Source organism: Hippopotamus amphibius, chromosome 1, assembly GCF_030028045.1.
Source record: "Hippopotamus amphibius kiboko isolate mHipAmp2 chromosome 1, mHipAmp2.hap2, whole genome shotgun sequence".
Lineage (NCBI taxonomy): Eukaryota > Metazoa > Chordata > Mammalia > Artiodactyla > Hippopotamidae > Hippopotamus > Hippopotamus amphibius.
Window position 1 is genome coordinate 167,349,734 of NC_080186.1, and position 19,727 is coordinate 167,369,460.

The window sequence follows — 19,727 nt, forward strand, 5'->3', positions numbered from 1 at the left end:
TTATGCAAGAGGATCAAGCCAGGAATGCAGGAGGGAGTCATCCTGAAGTCATCCTTTCCCTTGCCCCCTCATCCACCTTATCTCCAAGTCTTCCTCTTCTCCCCATCTCCGCAGCCACCACCTGGCTCCCCTTGGCCTCTGGATGGTCTCCCCACATCTTCTCCTCTCCCGCAATGGTCCATATTCCCACAATGGCCAGAGTGATCCTTTTAGCATGCTAATCAGATCACAGCCCTTCTTGACTTAAAATCCTTCCCATCACTTTCCATTGCCTTAAATTAAAACTGTTATCCCTTTAAGGAACTGTGGCTCTGCATGTCCCACCTGACTGTCTTCCGCCTCTCTGACTGCATCTGTGCCTCACACACCTGCACTATTCCCTGTGCTTCAGCCACACTGGCCTTCATCAGTTCCCAGAGCATTCTAAGCCCTGTTCTACCTCAGGGCCTTTGCACAAGCTATTTGTCTGACTAGAATGTCCTTTCCCCATTCTTGGCCTGGCTGGTTTTTTCTCATCTTACAGACCTCTATTTAAATTTCTCCTCTCAGAAGTCTTCTACCGCCACTCACCACTTGCATCGTGTGTGTGTGTGTGTGTGTGTGTGTGTGTGTGTGTGTGTGTATCTGTTGGGAAAGTTGGACAGCTATATGTAAATCAATGAAGTTAGAATACACCCTCTCACCATACACAAAAATAAACTCAATGTGGCTTAAAGACTTAAACATAAGATATGACACCATAAAACTCCTAGAAGAGAACATAGGCAAAACATGTTGAAGTATAGTTGATTTGCAATGTGTTAATTTCTGTGTTACAGCAAAGTGATTCAGTTATACATGATACATTTTTTAATATCCTTTCCATTATAGTTTATCATAGGATATTGAATATAGTTCTCTGTGCTATATAGTAGGACCTTGTTGTTTATCCATTCTATATATAAAAGCTTACATCTGCTAACCCCAACCTCCCACTCCATCCCTCCCCCAACCCCCTCCTGCTTGGCAACCACCAGTCTGTTCTCTATGTCCATGAATCTGTTGCTGTTTCATAGATAGGTTCATTTATGTTGTATTTTAGATTCCACATATAAGTGATATCATATGGTATTTGTCTTTCTCTTTCTGACTTCCTTCACTTAGTATGATAATCTCTAGTTTCATCCAAATGGGAAATGGCATTATTTTGTTCTTTTTCATGGTTGAGTAGTATTCTATTGTATATATGTACTACATCTTCTTTATCCATTCATCAGTTAATAGACATTTAGGTTGTTTCCATGTCTTGGCCGTTGTGAATATTGCTGCTATGAACATAGGGGTGCATGTATCTTCTTGAATTAGAATTTTGTCTAAATATATGCCCAGGTGTGGGATTGCTGGATCATATGGTAATTCTATTTTTAGTTTTCTGATCAACCTCCATACTGTTTTTCACAGTGGCTGCACCTATTTACATTCCCACCAATAGTTAGGAGGGTTCCCTTTTCTCCACACCCTCTCCATGATTTGTTATTTGTAGACGTTTTGATAATGGCTATTCTGACTGGTGTGAGGTGGTAACTCATTGTAGTTTTGATTTGCATTTCTCTAATAATTAGTGATGTTGAGCATATTTTCATGTGCTTATTGGCCATCTGTATTTCTTCTTTGGAGAAATGTCTTTTTAGGTCTTCTGCCCATTTTTCTATTGGGTTATTTTGTTGTTGTTGTTGAGTTGTATGAACTGTTTGTATATTTTGGAAATTAAGCCCTTGTCAGTTGCATCATTTGCAAATATTTTCTCCCATTCTGTAGACTGTCTTTTCATTTTGATTATGGCTTCCTTTGTTGTGCAAAAGTTTGTAAGTTTGATTACGTCTCATTTGTTTATTTTTGTTTTTATTTCTATTGCCTTGGGAGATTGATCTAAGAAAACATTGGTACAATTTATCAGAGAATGTTTTGCCTGTGTTCTCTTCTAGGAGTTTTATGGTGTCATGTCTTATGTTTAAGTCTTTAAGCCATGTTGAGTTTATTTTTGTGTATGATGAGAGGTTGTTCTAACTTCATTGATTTACATGCAGCTGTCCAACTTTCGCAACACCACTTCCTGAAGAGACTTTTTCCCATTGTATGTTCTTGCCTCCTTTGTCAAAGATTAATTGACCACAGGTGTGTGGGTTTATTTATGGGCTCTCTCTGTTCCATTGATTCGTCTGTCTGTTTTTGTGCCAATACGATGCTCTTTTGATTACTGTAGCTTTGTAGTATTGTCTGGAGTCTGGGAGGGCTATGCCTCCTGCTTTGTTCTTTTTCTTCAGGATTGCTTTGGCAATTCTGAGTCTTTTATGGTTCCATATAAATTTTAGGATTATTTGTTCTACTTCTGTGAAAAATGTCATGGGTAATTTGGTAGGAATCACATTAAATCTGTAGATTGCTTTGGGTAATATGGCCATTTTAATGATATTAATTCTTCCAATCCAAGAGCATGAAATAGCTTTCCATCTCTTTGAATTGTCTGGAGTTTCCTTTATTAATGTTTTATAGTTCTCAGCATATAAGTCTTTCACCTCCTTGGTCAAGTTTATTCCTATGTATTTTATTTTGGGGGGTGTGATTATTAGAAGGTTTTTTTTTTATATTTCCTTTCTGATATTTCATTGTTGGTGTAAAGAAATGCAATGGATTTCTGTATGTTTTTTGTATCCTGCTACCTTGCTGAATTCGTTTATCAGTTCTAGTAGTTTTCATGTGGAGTCTTCAGGGTTTTCTATATATAGTATCATATCATCTGTATATAATGATAATTTGTCTCATCCCTTCCAATTTAGATTCCTTTTACTTCTTTTTCTTGTATGATTGCTGTAGCTAGGAATTCTAATACTATAATTGAATAGAAGAGGTGAGAGTAAGCATCCTTGTTCCAAATTTTAGCAGGAAGGCTTTCAGCTTTTCACCATTGAGTATTATATTGGTTGTGGGTTTGTCATAAATAGTTTCTATTATATTGAGATATGTTCCCTCTATACCCACTTTTGTAAGATTTTTTATCATGAATGGATGTTGAATTTTGTCAAATGCTTTTTCTGCATCTGTTGAGATGATCCTGTGGTTTGTGTCTTTTCTTTTGTTTGTGTGGTGTATCACATTGATTGATTTGCGTATGTTGAACCATCCTTGTGAACTTGGGATGAGTCCCTCTTAGTCATGGTGTATGATCTTTTTTAGTGTTGTTGGATTCAGTTTGCTAATATTTTGTTGAGAAATTTTTCTGTCTATATTCATCAAAGATATTGCTGTAATTTCCTTTTTTTGGTGGTGTCTTTGTACGGCTTTGGTATCAGGGTGATGGTGGCTTCATAGAATGTCTTTGGGAGTTGTTCCCTCCTCTTCAATTTTTTGTAAGAGTTTGAAAAGGATTGGTACAAGTTCTTCTTTGTATGTTTAGTGGAATTCACTAGTGAAGCCATCTGGTCCTAGACTTTTGTTTGTAGGGAGTTTTTAAGTTACAGATTCTATTTCACCTCTAGTGATCAGTCTGTTCAAATTATCTATTTCTTCTTGATTCAGTTTTGGTGGGCTATATGTTTCTAAAAACTTGTCCATTTCTTCTAGGTTGTCAAATTTGTTGACATATAATTGTTCATAGTATTCCCTTATGGTTTTTTTTCTATTTCTGCAGTATCAGTTGTTATGTCTTCTTTTTCATTTCTTATTTTGTTTATTTGGGTTCTCTCTCTTTACTTCTTGGAAAGTGTGGCCAGAGGTTTGTCAATCTGGTTTATCCTTTCAAAGAACCAGCTCTTGGTTTTAATGATTTTTTTTATTATTTTTTAATCTCTATTCTATTTCCTCTCTGATCTTTATTATCTCCTTCCTGCTGCTTACTTGAGGTTTTGTTCATTCTTCTTTTTCTAATTCTTTTAGGTGGTGGGTTAGTTGTTTACTTGAGGTTTTTCTTGCTTCTTAAAGAAGGCCTGTATCTCTATGAACTTCCCTCTAAGAACTGCTTTTGCTGCATTCCATAGATTTTGTATGGTTCTGTTGTCATTGTCATTTGCCTCAAGGTATTTTTTAACTTCTTTGATTTCATCTTTGGCCCATTGCTTTTTTAGTAGCATGTTGTTTAATTGCCATGTAGTGTTTTTTTCTTGTTTCTTTTTCCGTGGATGACTTTTAGTTTCATGCCATTGTGGTCAAAAAAGATTCTGGAGATAATTTCTATACTCTTAAATTTGTTGAGGCTTGTTTTGAGCCCTAGTATATGGTCCATCCTAGAGAATGTTCTATGTGCTCTTGAAAAGAATGCGTATTCTGGTTTTTTTGGATGTTATGTTCTAAAAATATCAATTAATTCTAATTGTTCTATTGTGTCATTTAGAATCTCTTGCCTTATTGATTCTCTGTTTAGAAGATCTGTCCACTGATGTGAGTAGAGTGTTAAAATATCTTATTATTATTGTACTCCTGTCCATTTCTCCCTTTATGTCTGTTAGTATTTGTTTTATATATTTTGGTGCTCCTATATTAGGTGCATATATGTTGATGAGTATAAAATCCTCTTCTTTTATTGATCCTTTTATCATTATACATATCCTTCTTTATCTTTATGGCCTTTGTTTTAAAGATATTTTATCTGATGTGAATATTGCAACCCCTGTCATTTCTGTTTGCATGAAACATCTTTCTCCATCCCTTCACTTTCAATCTATGTGTGTTCTTTACCCTAAATTAGGTCTCTCGAAGGCAGCATATTATAGGCTGTTTTTTTTTTTTTATCCAATCTGCCACCACTCTGTGTCTTTTGATTGAAGCATTTAGTCCATTGACATTTTAGGTAATTATTGATAGATATGTATTTATTGACATTTTAAACCTTATTTTCCCATTGATATTATATTTCTTCTTTGTCCTTTTTCTTTTTGTTTTTCCTTTTGTGGTTTGATGATTTTCTTTTGTATTATACTTCTGTTCTCTTCTTTTTGGTTTTTGTGAATCTATTATATGTTTTTGATTTGTGGTTACCCTCTTTTTCTTTTTTTAATTTATTTATTTTTATTTATTGGCTATGTTGCATCTTCATTGCTGCACACAGGCTTTCTGTAGTTGCAGCGAGTGGGGGCTACTCTTCATTGTGGTGCACAGGCTTCTCACTACAGTAGCTTCTCGTTGTGGAGCACAAGCTCTAGGCATGTGGGCTTCACTAGTTGCAGTGCATGGGCTCAGTAGTTGTGGCACATGGGCTTTAGGGTGCAGGCTCAGTAGTTGTGGTGCATGGGCTTAGTTGCTCCACAGCATGTGGGATCTTTCTGGACCAGGAATCGAACCCATGTCCCCTGCATTGGCAGGTGGATTTTTAACCACTGTGCTACCAGGGAAGCCCTACCCTATTTTTCAAGTGTATTAAAGTGTATTAACCCCTTCCTATATCTACTTGCCTTAGACTGATGGTCATATAGTCTCAAACACTTTTTTTTTTAACTCTTGGAGCTAACTTTTTTTTTTTTCCTTTGGCTGCACTTGGTTTTTATTGCTGTGCAGGGGCTTTCTCTAGTTGTGGTGCAGTCGTCTCATTGTGGTGGCTTCTCGTGTTGCGGAGCATGGGCTCTAGGTGTGCAGGCTTCACTAGTTGTGGCTCACAGGCTTAGCTGCTCTATGGCATGTGCGATCTTCCCAGACCAGGGCTCAAACCCATGTCCCCTGTATTGGCAGGCAGATTCTTAGCCACTGAGCCACAGGGAAGTGCCTAAAACACATTTTAGGAAAAAAATAACCTGCATTTTCTCACTCTCCTCCCCACGTTTTATGATCCTGATATCCTCTTTTACATCTTCATCCTTTTGCTGTTCATTGTGGTTATCATCACTTTCACAGAAATTTTTTGACTTTTTAAAAAAATATGTTTACTGGCTTATTGAAGTGATTTACTTTGCAATTTTGATTTTCTCTTTCCTATACATTCTTCTTTTCTATTTAGAGAAGACCTTGCAATATTTCCTTTAAGATAGGTTTAGTATTGCTGTATTTTTTAGCTTTTACTTGTCTGAGAAACTTTTTATCTCTCCTTCTATAAATGACAGTCTTGCTGGGTACAGTATCCGAGCTTGTAGATTTTTCCCTTCCAGGACTTTGAATATATCTTGCCACTGCCTTCTGGCCTGCAATAGTTCTGTAGAGAAGCCAGCTGATAGCATTATGGGAGTTCCCTTGTAATTAACTCTTTGTTTTTCTCTTGCTGCCTTTAGAATCCTCTCTTTATCTTTAACTTTTGCCATTTTTATTATAACATATCTTGGTGTAGGTCTGTTTGGGTTTATCTTGTTTAGGACCCTCTGCGCTTCCTGTAACTGGATAGCTGTTTCCTTCTTTAAGTTTGGGAAGTTTTCAGCCATAATTTCTTCAAATACATTTCTGATCCTGTTTTCTCTTTCTTCCCCTTCTGGAATTCCTATTATGTGTAGATTAGCATGCTTTATATTATCCCATAGGTCTCCTATACTGCTTGCTTGTTTATTTGGCTTTCTGTCTGCTGTCCTGATTAGGTGGTTTCTGTTAGTCTGTCTTCCAGGTCACTTGTTTGTTATTCTGCATTATTCATTCTGCTATTTATTGCCTTTAGCTCAGCTTTCATCTCTGCAAATGAGTTTTCTAATTTTTCTTGGTTCCTCTTTATAGTTTCTGGTTCTTTTTTACAGTACTCTCCATTTCTGTGAATAACCTTTCTCAATTCCCATAGTATTTTCGCTATCTCCTTTCTTTAAATCAGTGTCTATTAGACTGAAGAGGTCTATTTCATTGTTCTTTCAAGGGAATTGTCTTGGTCTTTGAAGTGGGAGTGGTTCTTCAGCTTCTTCACTTATATTTCTCTTACTCTGTGAGTTTAGGAGGAACAGTTATCTACTGTGGTCTTGGAGGGCTAGTTATACATGAGGGCATTCTTGTGTAGCTTGTGTAGGTTTAATATATTTGGTGCAAGGGCTGTTTTCAGTATGGATGCCTGTTGCCTCTTTCCTCAGCGTGTGCTGGTCATTATCCCCTTGATAGGGCGTGTGCAGATGCAGCAGCTGGTTCCTAGTCCTGGGTCTCTGCAGCAGTGGCAGCTCAGGTGCGCCCCTGGAGCATGTGATGGGAGTGGAGGTGGCTTCCAACCACTCTTGGAGTCTGCAAGAGCAGCTGCTGTGGCTCATGATCACCCCTGGAGCCCATGCAGGTGGTGTCCTGCCCCCTGCGAGCATGCACGGAGGAAAAAGCCTACAATCTGTGTCCTTCCTCTCCCCTCAGGCACCCCCCCCAAACAATGGTGACTGTCCTCTGAGGCAACCCAGGCTTCCTCGACGTTTACCCTCAGTTGCAGTCACCCTGGATTCCAGCCCCCCAGGCTGTTTCCACACAGCCAACCTCAGTTCTCTGTCCGGTTCTGATCTCCGAAGCCCGAGTTCCAACCTCCAGCCCCCATCTGCATTGATCGTCACGTCGCAGGCTGGGGAATGAAGGGCAGCAGCACTGACCATTTGTGTAGTTCTCCCTCCACTCTGGCTGATGCAGACTGGCTGTTGCATTCTTCTCTGAGGTTCTGAAGCTGCCCTTCTGTCCCCGCCAATCCCCACCGGTGAGGGGGCTTCCCAGAGTGCAGGAACCTTTCCTCTTTCACAGCTCCCTCCCAGGGATGCAGGTCCCATCCCTATTCCTTTCTTGCTTTTTTATTTTTCTTTTCTCCTGCCTGGTTACATGGAGATTCCCCTGTCCTTTCTGCAAGCATTCAGTAGACATTCTGTGAGAATTGTTCCTCATGTAGATGTATTTTTGATGTATTTGTGGGAGAAGGTGAGCTTCATGTCCTGTTGCTCCACCATCTTGATCCTGAATGTCTCCACTTGCATCTTAATAGGGCTCCCCTGCTAGTCTCTCTTGGCATCTTGTTCCTTTCACCCATAGAGCATATTATACTGTGTAATTTATTTACACATTCTCTCCCATCCCACCGTTAGATGCCCCCTCCCTTGGGCACAGAGTTTGGACACTATCTAATAGTGAAAACGGTGGAAACAGCAATGGGAGGAGAGAATGAGATCCCTGGACAGATGTTCTGGGAATTGGAACAGAAGTTAGATCTCCTCTTTTCAGAGGGTTCTCAGAGGCTTCCTGACCTGAATGCCTTGCTTTCCCAAAGGTCCCTTCCATATCTCATTACAGTTTCTTCCATGGAAGTAAATTAACTTATATTTCTTCCTCTTGGGTGGGGGTGGGGGGCTGTGGTGTATTAGGCAGTCAACACCAGATGCTCTAGAAACCCTAAAATCTCAGTGGCATAATGCAGTAAAGACTGACTTCTCACCCTCATCAGGTCTGATAGGGTCAAGCTGCTCTCCTCAAGCAGCAGACTAGGAGGCTATGTTCTTTGTTTTCACAAAATGCCTGGCCATACAGTCTCCATGGAAGGAAACAAGAGAGCATGGATGGTAACTGAATTAGTCAGGGTTCTCTAGAGTACCAGAACCAGTAGGATGGATGGATGGATGGACGGATGGACGGACGGATGGATGGACGGATGGACGGACGGCCGCACGAACACACGGACGGACAGATGGGCAGGCAGAGAGAGAGATTTATTATAAGGAGTTCGCTCACATGATTATAGAGGCTGAGAAGGCCCAAGATCTGCAGTTAGTAAGTGGGAGGCCCAGGAGAGCCAATGGTATAAGTTCCAGTCTGAAAGCCAGCAGCCTCAAGACCAGGAAGTGATGATGTTTCAGTTCAAGTCTGAAGGAAAGAAAAGACCCATGTCCCCTCTTGAAGGCAGTCAGGGAAAAAGAACTGTCTCTTACTCAGACTCAAAAAGTCTTATTCAGGTCTTCAGTTGGCTGGAGGAGGCCCATGGACATTAGGAAGGGCAGTCTGCTTTACTCAGTCCACTGACTCAAATGTTTATCTTCTCCAGAAACAGTCTCATAGATACAGCAGAATAATGTTTAACCAACTCTCTGTGCACCCCATGGCCCCGTCAAGTTGATACATAAAATTAACCATCATAGTGACTGCATGTATAGCCAGACATGTTCAGATTCTCTTGGTCAGAACCAGTCATATGAGTACATCCTGTCTCCCAGAGGGGCTGGGAAATAGTCTTAATGAGTGCTCAGGGACTGGTTAATGAACCAGCATCTGGGAACACATAGCATGGCACCTTCGTGCTGGTTGGATAAATCTGTCTGCTCATCTCTACCAACAGCATGTCCAGGAGATTTTAGATCCAATCTTTGCCATCTGTATGAAATTTTGAAAATTTCTGAGTAACTAGTATATAATTACGTAAGATAATACCTTCTTTTCCCTGCAGTCACCAAGGGACAACTTTTGTTAAAATACTTTCCTTTGCCAAATAAATATCTTGAGCAGAGGTGCTTCCATCATCTCAGGGAGCAAACTCGGCCAGGCACGGGAAATACCTAGACTGGCCAGCCTGACCGAGGCTTCCCCAGGCACGGAGACCAGCCAGGGGGACACCATGGAGGCCACGCACCCTGCTGACCAGGCGGCCCTGGGCTTTCCACCTCGGCACCGACCCCAAGCTTCCGCTGATGTGTCTGCTGCCTGCCACACCCGTGGCACCCCAGGGCACCCTGAGACTGTGGTATTGCAGCCTCTAAACACTGAGCTCAGCTCTAACCTCCCCTCCTCTGCCCACAGTGGTCACATTGTGGTTTAGTTTTCCCAAAGCCAAAAGGGTTCATTGGCCAGAGGAGGCAAAACAGAGCCCTAAGCTTAGAGGATGCCCAGGTGACCAGGCTCCTGCACGGGCCCCTCCTGCAAACAAAGAGGAGGCTATACCAGACTGAGGCTCTTTGGGAGCAGGACACAGGTCTGCCTTCTGCGTCCACCCCTGCAGGGCCCACCACCAGGGACACAGAGAGCTCGACCAAAAGAGGGTGATCAGGCTCTGCAGGAGCCAGAGGCTCTGCCCCCGGGTCTGTGGACAGGCTCAGGGGCCTGCTCTCTCTCCATGTGACACTTGTCCCCCTGCTGAGCCAGGAGTCCCAGGTGAGCAGGCTCTGGGCCTGTTCTGCTTGCCAGCATATACCACTGTATCCTGGCACATAGTAAATGCTCAACATATAATTGTTGAATGAACACTACCCTAATCGTTTACTTGCTTAAAATGACTTATTAAGCCCTTTTGTGTGCTAGGAATTGTATTAGGTGCTGGGATACAAAAGAAATAAAAGATACATGGTCTCTGTCTTCACGAGCCTTTAAGGGTGTCTGTTTACACCAGAGAGTAGAACTTAATAACTGAACTGCAAAAATGGTTGAAGCAACCCCAAACAACGTAAGTCAATTGAGAAAGTAAATTACCCCCAGATCTGGAGGTAATTTTTTTTAACTTTTTTTTTTTTTCTTTGCCACACCACTCAGCTTGTGGGATCTTAGTTCCCTGACCAGGGATCAAACCCGGGCCCTCAGCAGTGAAAGCACAGAGTCCTAACCACTGGACTGCCAGGGAAGTCCCTGGAGGTAATTAAGTAGTAAGTTTATTACCATCCCCCAAATGAAGCAAGCAAGAGTGAATTTGACAGTGGCACAACAATTGAATCTGATTATGCATAAAGAAACAGGAAATTTTGGATGAATGCAAGTCTGACTGGTCCAGAGCCACCTGCCTAAGCCAGATGCCCCAGTGCTCAAAATGTGCATGTGAAGATGAAAGGCCCCAAGACCACCTGTTCCCAGCCTCCCACCCACAAAGTTTCAGCAGATATTTGAAGGGAGCCCAGAGAGGCAGGCTGTGGTGGAGGGGAACAGAGGAAGCACAAAGCACCCCTATCACCTCCCTGCAGGGCGAGCCAAAGCAGCCCCACCCTGGCCAGGGGAAGCCCTCAGGTCCAGGGGATGTTAGATGCACCTGTCCCCTACTTGGTCAGACGACCTTAGGCACGCACAGTCTACCCGGGTTTCTGTCCCCCTCACCAATTTCACAGCATGGCCCTGGTCACAGCAACAAGACTAATAGATTAATAGAGTCTGTCACAGGGGGCCACATCTGCTTTGGCATCTCCCAGGATCTCCCAGGGCACAGGGGAAGCACATTACTGTAGGAGGAGAACAATGTGGAAAGAGGCCACTGCTGCAGAGAGGTCTCTAAGCACCTGGCCTGGGGTCTCCCTCCAGGTCGCCCTGGTTCCCAGCCGGCCCCTGAGCCCAGCTTTGCCCTGAGCCAAGCTCAGTCAACACAGGGATATGGGGGCCAATAGACTGAGGTTTGGACAGAGTCTTTCCACCAAGAGCATCATTTGAAAAATGACAAATGTCCAGGTAGGAATGTGTTCCATTAGTGCATTTCTAGCATAAGAAAACTAACACCAAATTGACAGAAATTTGAGAAATTTAATTTCTATTGCTGTGAAACACCAGAAGCCTGCTTGAGAGGGTGCTGATGGGTTTATGAGTGTCTCATCAAGTTCAAGTCAGTGTGAGAAATAGCACCAGAGATTAAGGGAAAGCTGTAATAGGAACTAAAACTCAATTCTCCTGTGATTCAAATTTTATGGCCTCCTGCTTCCAGGAAGGGCGCTTATTCTCTCGCTCATGCTGGGCCCATTAATTCCCTGTGTCGCCCCTTCTCTCCAAGCTCCAAGGAGCAGGGAGAGTGCACGTGCGGGGGTGGGGGAGTGAGGGCTGTGTCTGGAAGACCATGGGGGTTGCCACTCTGGTTTGAAGGGCCTAGAGGTGTCTCCCTGGACTGGGCTTGAAGTCTGCCTGCTGTGTACCAGGCACTGTGCTAGACACCGGCAGGCCAAACAGCCCTGCCAGGACCTCCTGCCAACGTGCAACCCGGTGAGTGTGATCCTGGGTGGCCTCAGCCTGCAGGGGCTCAAAACAGGATCTCAGTTCCCCAACTGGAGATTGAAGCCAGGCCATGGCAGTGAGAGTGCCGAATCCTAGCCACTAGACCACGAGGGCCAGTGGCTAGGGACAAGGTCAGCTTTGGAGACAGGAATTTCAACACAGAGATGGAAAGTAGTGAAACAAGTAAAGTGTTTCTTAGGGGGAAGAAAAGTATGTGTGGATAGACACACAGGTGGGCTCAGAGAAAGCGTCGCATCTTTGGGGTAGTTTAAATCACTTCCATGGGGGCAGTTCTCCCCAGTTTCCTCTGGCCAGTCATCTTGCTTTGCCTGGCTCTGAGTCCACGTTTGGTCTGACTCAGGGCCCTGCCTCTGTGTGTGCTCCTCTCTTAGCCAAGATGGATTCCAGCACAAGGGCTTCTGGGAAGTTGACAGCACATATTATGGTCTGGTGCCCCCTCTCTTCTCTGACCTCCAAGGAACCTTTCTGTGCACACGTAGTTTGGGAGATCTCCTTGACCTCAGGAATGAGAAATATGTTCTCTCTTTATCTTTCATCCAAGCAGGACTCAGGTCCTCCTTGCTCCTGCTATTATCTTGGAATATCTGTCCACAGGGGACAGATTCCAGCTGCTCAGCCTGGGGCCCATCTATCTCCTGCCTCGAGTGAAGCAGGAAGGTCTCTCTTGTGCTGAGCAGCCACGCTGACTTTGACAGTCATGGCAATGCCACCTGAGCCTCTTCATCCCAGGAGGAATAAGGGGAAACTGACTGATGTCCGAAGGCCTGGCCCCTAGGAGACATGTCCCAAGCTGTGAGGAACCCCCATCTCGCTTGCCCTCCTCGAATTGCCTACACACCAGGCAGCCTTCCAGTGCTGGTTCTTGTAGCGAGGACATCGTCTCTCGATGGGCACCTCTGCCCGGAAGTGCCAGACAAGCTCCCCCACCCAGCCCACCCTTTCTCAGGACACCAGCCTCTTTCTACAGATGCATCGTTACCCCATACCTGACAGCCCCCCAGCCCAGCCCTCTGCCACTGCCCCCACCATACTCTGGGCACAGGACAGATCTTGTTGCTTGGTCCCCTAGAAACCTAGGGACACGTCCCACGGAGTAGCCCATGGGACCACAGACGGTCAGCGCCATGGTAGAGCCACAGCCCAGAGCTGAAAGGACCCCCCGTTGCCCCTTCCACAGGCTGCTCCCTGGAGGGCTGCAGTGTGGCTTCTCCAGCTCCCTCTCCTGTGGCACTTGGCCCCACCAGAGCAGAGCCCAGGTCCAGACATATCTGAGGCCCCTGCTCCACAGGTGTGGCCAGGCAAGGATGGGGTTCAGCCCATGGTAGGAGTTCAGTCAGTGTGTTCACTGAACAGATATGAGGGCCATCTCCACAAATCCCAGGCCACCTGGCCCTCCTCCTGTCCCCATCACCATGGGAGGCTCAAGAGGACTGTGGGGTCCCCTCGGCTATACCGCACCACCACCACCAAGCCCTCCCCCATCACGCTCCAGAGAGGAGGCAGGTGGGGGGCAGACTACAGCAACTGAGGTCGGGTTTTCTTCTGATGACTCTTTGTCTTCACAGCATGGCTCACCCATCTTCCCATCATCACCTTGCACCACGGAGAGGCATTCAGATGAGGCTGTGAAGGAATGGAGGGGGTTGAATGGGGCCCTCTCTGAGTCTTTGTGGTGGTCATTGGGTGTTAATCTGCCCAACACACCCTTTCTGTCATGACATTTGACCCCACCCCCAACCACCCAGTACCTGGCCCAGAATTGGCCATATAGCCCAGGCCTGTGGGTCAATCAGTACTTGGACTGCAGCGCACTTCATCCACCTGGCCTGGATGATTGCTTCATGGAAGAACACAGGAGATGTGTCTTGGCAGAGTTCTCCCCGTGCTTTTTTGCAGGGCTCTCAGCAAAGATTTGAGCTCTTTCTCTGGGATTCCATGTACAGGGACATTGTGAGTGTGGGGACATCTTGCAGCCATGCAGAAAGCGCTGTTGTTGAGGGCCCTGGGTGCCTGTAGCCTCCTCTGCCCCCTTAGATTTCCCAGTTATGGGCATTAAGATCATCCCCCTTCTTTTTTTTCCTAAGCTAGTGAGCTTTTCTGAAAGTTTCTGTTACTTAACCGTGAAAAAGTCATGACAAGTTCACCAGGACGGTTTCTTTCAATCTTCTTCACCCGATGTCTGTCCAAGTATCTCCTTATGTGAAGACTTCAAGGTCCCAGAAACATCCCATGAGGTCATTCTGGAGATGGGGATCAAGAGTGTGAGGATCTCAGAATACACAAGTAGAAGGTGCCAAGTAGGCACAAGCTTAGGTTGCAAACCACAATGGGATGGGGACCAGTGGGTACCATGTTGAGTCCCCTGGGAGGAGAATGTAGGGCAGGGTCAGGGACTGTCCTCAGTTCTCTGTGGTGAATCTGTGGGTGATGGGGAGTCACTAGTAGCTTTTGAGCAGGACTGTGATGTACCTTGTACTCCAAGTGGTGACCAAGACACTCACAGGCAGCAGGAGCAAACTGGAGGGGTGACCACACAGGAGGCTCTTGATGGAGAGAGAGGGGAGGGTTCAGGGGACATCAGGAGGGAAGCCCCTGTGGGGCTTGGCAACTGTTCATGCTGCCGCTTGAGGCATCACTTGTACCGTCACAGCAAGTGGGCAAAGAACAGAGGCAGGTGGCACTGGGGGAAGCAGCAGCCGGGCAGCTCCTGCCAGGACCAAGGAGGGTGAGCAGGGACGTCTACTCAGAACCGTGAGTTCCGAGTCCCAGAGCCTAAATGCCGGCTGGGCCCCCAGAGCCTTCCTAGCCCAACCCCTCATTTTATGGACGTCTAAACTGAGGCCCAGGGCCAGAAAGCGACCTGCCGAAGGCCACTCAGGTATCACCAGCAGAGCCAGGCCAGGTGTCCAGAGCCATAGCCTGGCATCTGCCCAGTTCGCTCGAGCCACAGCCTGTGATGCTGCCTCATTTTTTCCTCACTGTTAAATCACCCTGGGAGGTCATTTAGCGGGGAAGTGGGGCCTGCCGGGGAAGACGTGTTGAACAGTAAATAACCGGGAGGGAGGAGCGGTTCGTTTGCCATAAATCTCTCTAGAATTTTAAAAGGATCTGGGGAATACTGACATGAACTAAATCTAATAAAACATTCCTTTAATTAAACTTTAAGTGATCCAAATATTTGCTGTTTGGTTAATATTTGTGTAGCTGACAGGAGCAGAATTATGATGGTTTTGTCAGTATTCACGCATTCAGATTTGCATGAGTCTTTCCCGTGAAAAGCACACATCTTCAGACATACAGATGCTCAGGGGTGCGCTCAGGAAAGACGCAGGAACTAGCTACCCCAGCAGCGGATGGGGAGCCGCATGGGCCTCCCACCTGGGTTTGTTTGTTTGTTTGTTTTTAGCCCTGTGCTATAGACTCCTCTGGACATTTTTCTACAACTGTTCAAAATACATGACTTTAGGACCACATGGAGGAGGGAACCTCTACATTGCGCATAAGTTTATATTCCCATGCTCCCAGCATGGTAATGGGGACCCCCCGGGAGCCCACCAACCACACTGCCTCACTTCCCCATCCCCCACCCACATTCTCTCTTTCCATCTCCCCATTCCTCCCCACCCCCATCTTTTAAGGTAGTGATTCTCAGGCCTCAAGTACCACAGAAGCCCCAGGAAGCTTGTTAAAACCTGTTGTCCACTCTGCCACCAGACAGTCTGTATCAGCCTGGGCTTGAGGAGCAGGAGTCTGTGTTTTGATCAGTTGCCCCCAGAAGTTAGATGCAGGTGGTAGGGGGAACCATACCTGGAGAAGCGGAGTTCTGGGGCCCAGAGGAGGTCCTGCTTCCTCTCAGGGCCCCTCCCTGACTTCCCAGTTGGTCTTTTACTTTTACTCTCACTGGTGCTCATACTGTGCAGAGAAAACATAGGTTCCTTTTGTAACATACCTGACCTCTTCACAAGCCCCACCCACCAGCCACTGGGAGAAAAATGTCCCTAAATGTTCAATCCATTGTAAAGCCTAGTCCAAGCTGATCATTTTAAGAGTCCACGTAAGTAATGCCCTAGCTCATAAAAATGCTTTGTGTCTTCAATTCCCAGCTCCCCAAGCTGGTTTCTGAGTGTAGAGGGAAGTGTATCACTGTCCTCTGCCACTTCCAGTCCCTGCTGCCAGGAACCCTGGTCGCACGGTCCATAGGCACCCACAGCAGAGGTCAGCCCTGCTGTGCTCTCAGTCTGGGCACTCTCAGCCTGGTGGTGTCCAGAGTCCCATGCTCCCCTACAGTTCAGCCTCCCAAGCCCCCACTGGCGTGATGCACCCTCATGGTCTGGAGGTCATTCTGTTAGGCCCAGGTCTGAGAGTCTGACGCATTCCTCACGTACAGAGACACAGAGCACGCCATGGCCCAGCAAGGAACCTCTGAGCCCCTCCACACCACTCGGGACCCAGGGGTCTCTGGCAGATGAGTGCAGACCCTGCCTCTCTATCATGTCCCTGTGGCCACTCCAAGAGGGGAGGGGCGCAGGCCGGTTGGGGGAGGCTTCAGGCTCCTCCTAGAGCACCCCTTGGTTCCCCTCATCTAACACCAACAGGCATGCTCTCTGCACCTCCCCCTGTCTCTCTCTTTATTCCCACTTGCCCAGGGATGAGGGTGGCCTTCCACACCCCATCCCACTTCCACAAGAGCATGGAGTGTCGTGGCTCTCCCGAAGAGGAAGAGGTGTCTCGTCTGCACTTGGACACAATGGGAGCTAAACAATTTTAGCAAATTCTTCTCTCCCTCTCTCTGCCCCTCTGAATCTCCAAAGCCTGGGTCTTGCTCCAGAGGGTTAGTGCCTTCTCTGCCCTGAGCAGTAAGCCTCATGACTCAGAGGTGGGAGGGCAGCAAGCAGAACATGATTTAAGAGGGAACTTGAAATGCATCACTTTAATGTTTGTAAAATATTATGCTGGTTGCGTCTGCATCAATCACTCAGTGCTTTTCTTTCCTCGTGTGGCTCCTTCACCAGGAGTTACATTTTTCCTCTGTGTGATTGTCCCATCTCCACTGGCCTGTTGACTTTTTTGCCTTCTTTATTTCCATTTCCTCCATTTTTCATCCATCCATCCAACAAGCACCAGTTAAGCACCTAGTGTATATCTTGTTCATCTGTGTGGGCCCAGGGCCAGACCACTGAATGTTTGTGGAGTGGGAAGGGCCTTGGTGCTCAGGATCGGCCCTCACTGCACTACGTTTCACTGCACCTGGTTTCACTGCACCTGCTTTGCAGTGCATGGCACCTGCGGCTGTTTTCGCTCCCCTTCCCCTCCCCTTCTCCCGCACACACCAGCAAGAGGATGTGAGCATAGGTGTGCTGCCTGGTCACAGCTCAGAAGCATCCCGCTGAGTCACAGAGCTCAGGTCCCAACTCTGTGCCTTGCTCAACCCCTGACACAGCTGCCCAGGTCTCAGCATCTTTGCTGGCGTCCCAGAGTAACACAGGCCCCCGAGCCAGCCTGCCTCCCTCTGCTCATGCTGCCTCTGGCCGCCTCCCCCAAGCTCCCCAAGTAGAGTTGGGAGCAGAGCAGTGGGGAGGCAGTCCAGTCAGTGAGCTAGTGACTCCCTGCTCCAAGCTTTATCCCATTTTCGCATTCGAATACCCTGAGTTTGATTTTTTTCATTAATCCTGAGAATTTCAAAAGGCCTGTGACTGCAGAGAGATATTTTAGACCCTTCCCATTTGCCTTACGAATGATCAGTCTTAATGCCAGTTATCAAGTGTGAAATGGCAAGGATTAATAATTTGTGCAACTCAAAGTACACTTCAAAAAATTAAAGGCTACAGTGCATGGTCGCTGAACAGAAATCCAAATCCAAGTTCAGAGAATCCTTAGACAGAAACCAACCTTCAAAGGTCAGCCAGTTCATTCCCAGACTTCAGACAGTGCAACCTTTACTTTGCCCCCAGGTGGATGAGAAACCTGTCGGCCCAGGCAGCAGACCTTGACTGCACTTGGCAAGGCCCCGACACCATGGGACCTGGCGAGCACAGGGCAGGGCCAGCACACCTGGCTCCCTGCTTTCGGAGGGGCAGCCCACAGAGCCAGGCAGCCCACATTTTTAGCTCGACCCGCAGATCCCAGATGCTTCCCCTATGCTAGCTGTGGTTCCCGGCCTGATTTGACTCCTGGAGCCCTTTGAGCATTTAACAAAAGTCATGGCCCCTCTCCCAGGAGATGTGTCCATGTGTACATTTAGTCAGCACGTTGCGGACAATGTTCCTGCTCCCTGCAGCTGCTGGGACCCCTGACATGCAATAGATCCTCGTGGCCGTATCCTGTCAAGTATAGACTCCACCCCCTGGACCTGCAGCTGACGGCTTCTTCTTTCCCTGCAGAGGTGGTGCAGCTCAGCCTCGCCCCTGAGGAGAGGGTCAGTGTGGCCACAGTGACCGTGGGCCTGAGCACAGTGCTGACCTGCGCCATCCGCGGAGACCTGCGACCACCCATCGTCTGGAAGCGCAATGGGCTGGCCCTGAACTTCCTGGATTTGGAAGACATCAATGTAAGTCACCTGGCTCTGACTCTGAGCTCAGACGCACCTCCCAGGGAAGCCAACTGTGCAAGATGCTGAGATGCCATGCGGTAGCTGCAAGGCCCAAGGGCTTTCTTTTCACATCCCATGTTGGTGCCATTCAGCCTGTTGTCTGGTGTCTGGAGGTATCAATCCCTCCTCATGCAGAGACTAGGATGGATGGTGGCTTCAGGCTGCCAGTCAGGCCCAGAATAAGGTGAACAGGGGAGGTGTGGTGGGCAGGGTAGGAGGTTCCCAAGCAGGGGAGAGCATCTGGCTGGGTGCCCCCCGGGGGAGACTCTGCACCCTGAAGATGGGGAGGATATAGACAGCTGGATGCCAGGGAGGGGGCATCCCCTGTGGAGGGCAGAGGTGAGCCTCTGGGCTAGGTTGGCTGGAGAACAGGGACAGAAGGGAGGTAAAAGGAAACAAGATCAGGCCAGAGGGGCCTGCCCAGGGGCCTTGTTTGCTGGACGAGGGAGTGTGGATGTGATGAGTTGAGCAGAAGAGAGCTTCAGAGCTCTCACAGCCTAACGTGAGCAACAGGGGTCCTCCTGGGCTCTGAGGGCCCAGGTAGCCCATGCTGGGGTCCCAGCATCACCCCACTCTGCCTTTATGACTGGACAACTTCTTAAACTGATCCTCAATGAATTAATCTATTAGAAAAGCAACATTAGCGGTGTCTCCCTTCTGTTGGACTTGAGGAATAAAGGGATTGAGCCAAGAAATGCACTGGCCCTGGTTTGGCACAGGGTGAGGTGACTTCCTGGGAGTTCATGTGAGAAGATAGAGTGATGTCACCCACATAGGGCACTGTCAGGATGGCTGACAGGTCTTGAGCTACAGTGACAGGAATACAAGTTTCAGGCAGAAGAGTGGCAGCCCTGGTCCCACACAGCCCAGGCCAGCTCCCTCTGCCCCAGCTCCCATGAGTTGGACTAGCACAAAGTGCAAGGCTGCACCCCAAGAAGATACCAATTGGGCTGCTTAGATGGAACACCATTCCAGCCATCAGCCCTGCCCTGCAGCAGAGTGAGCCATCACAGGAGACAGTGAGCTCCCCATCCATAGAGGCATACAAGCTCAAGCAGGATCATGGTAAACAATGCTGCTAGCCACCAGAGGGCAGCTAAACCCCATGACCTTGAAGATCCCTTCCAACTCTGAGACTACTTTGTAGAGAGAGAGATCCAGCATTTAATTCTGCAGGAACCACAAAGTTAGGACTCTGCTACTCTCTAGGCCCCTTTGGATACACCCTGAAGATCACGGGGGAAGCAGAAAGGAAGCAGAGTCACTCTGGAGTCCCGCCCTGGGCAGA

General features: G+C 47.1%; 1 protein-coding gene across 1 annotated transcript in view; it reads left to right on the forward strand.

Annotated features, from left to right (window-relative positions):
• FSTL4 (follistatin like 4) overlaps positions 1 to 19,727 on the forward strand; it is a 394,347-nt gene that overhangs the window by 320,868 nt on the left and 53,752 nt on the right. The window contains exon 6 of the mRNA XM_057735151.1: positions 18,231 to 18,397. Within this exon, the coding sequence (XP_057591134.1) occupies positions 18,231 to 18,397 (167 nt within the window). The remainder of the gene's footprint in view (positions 1 to 18,230; positions 18,398 to 19,727) is intronic.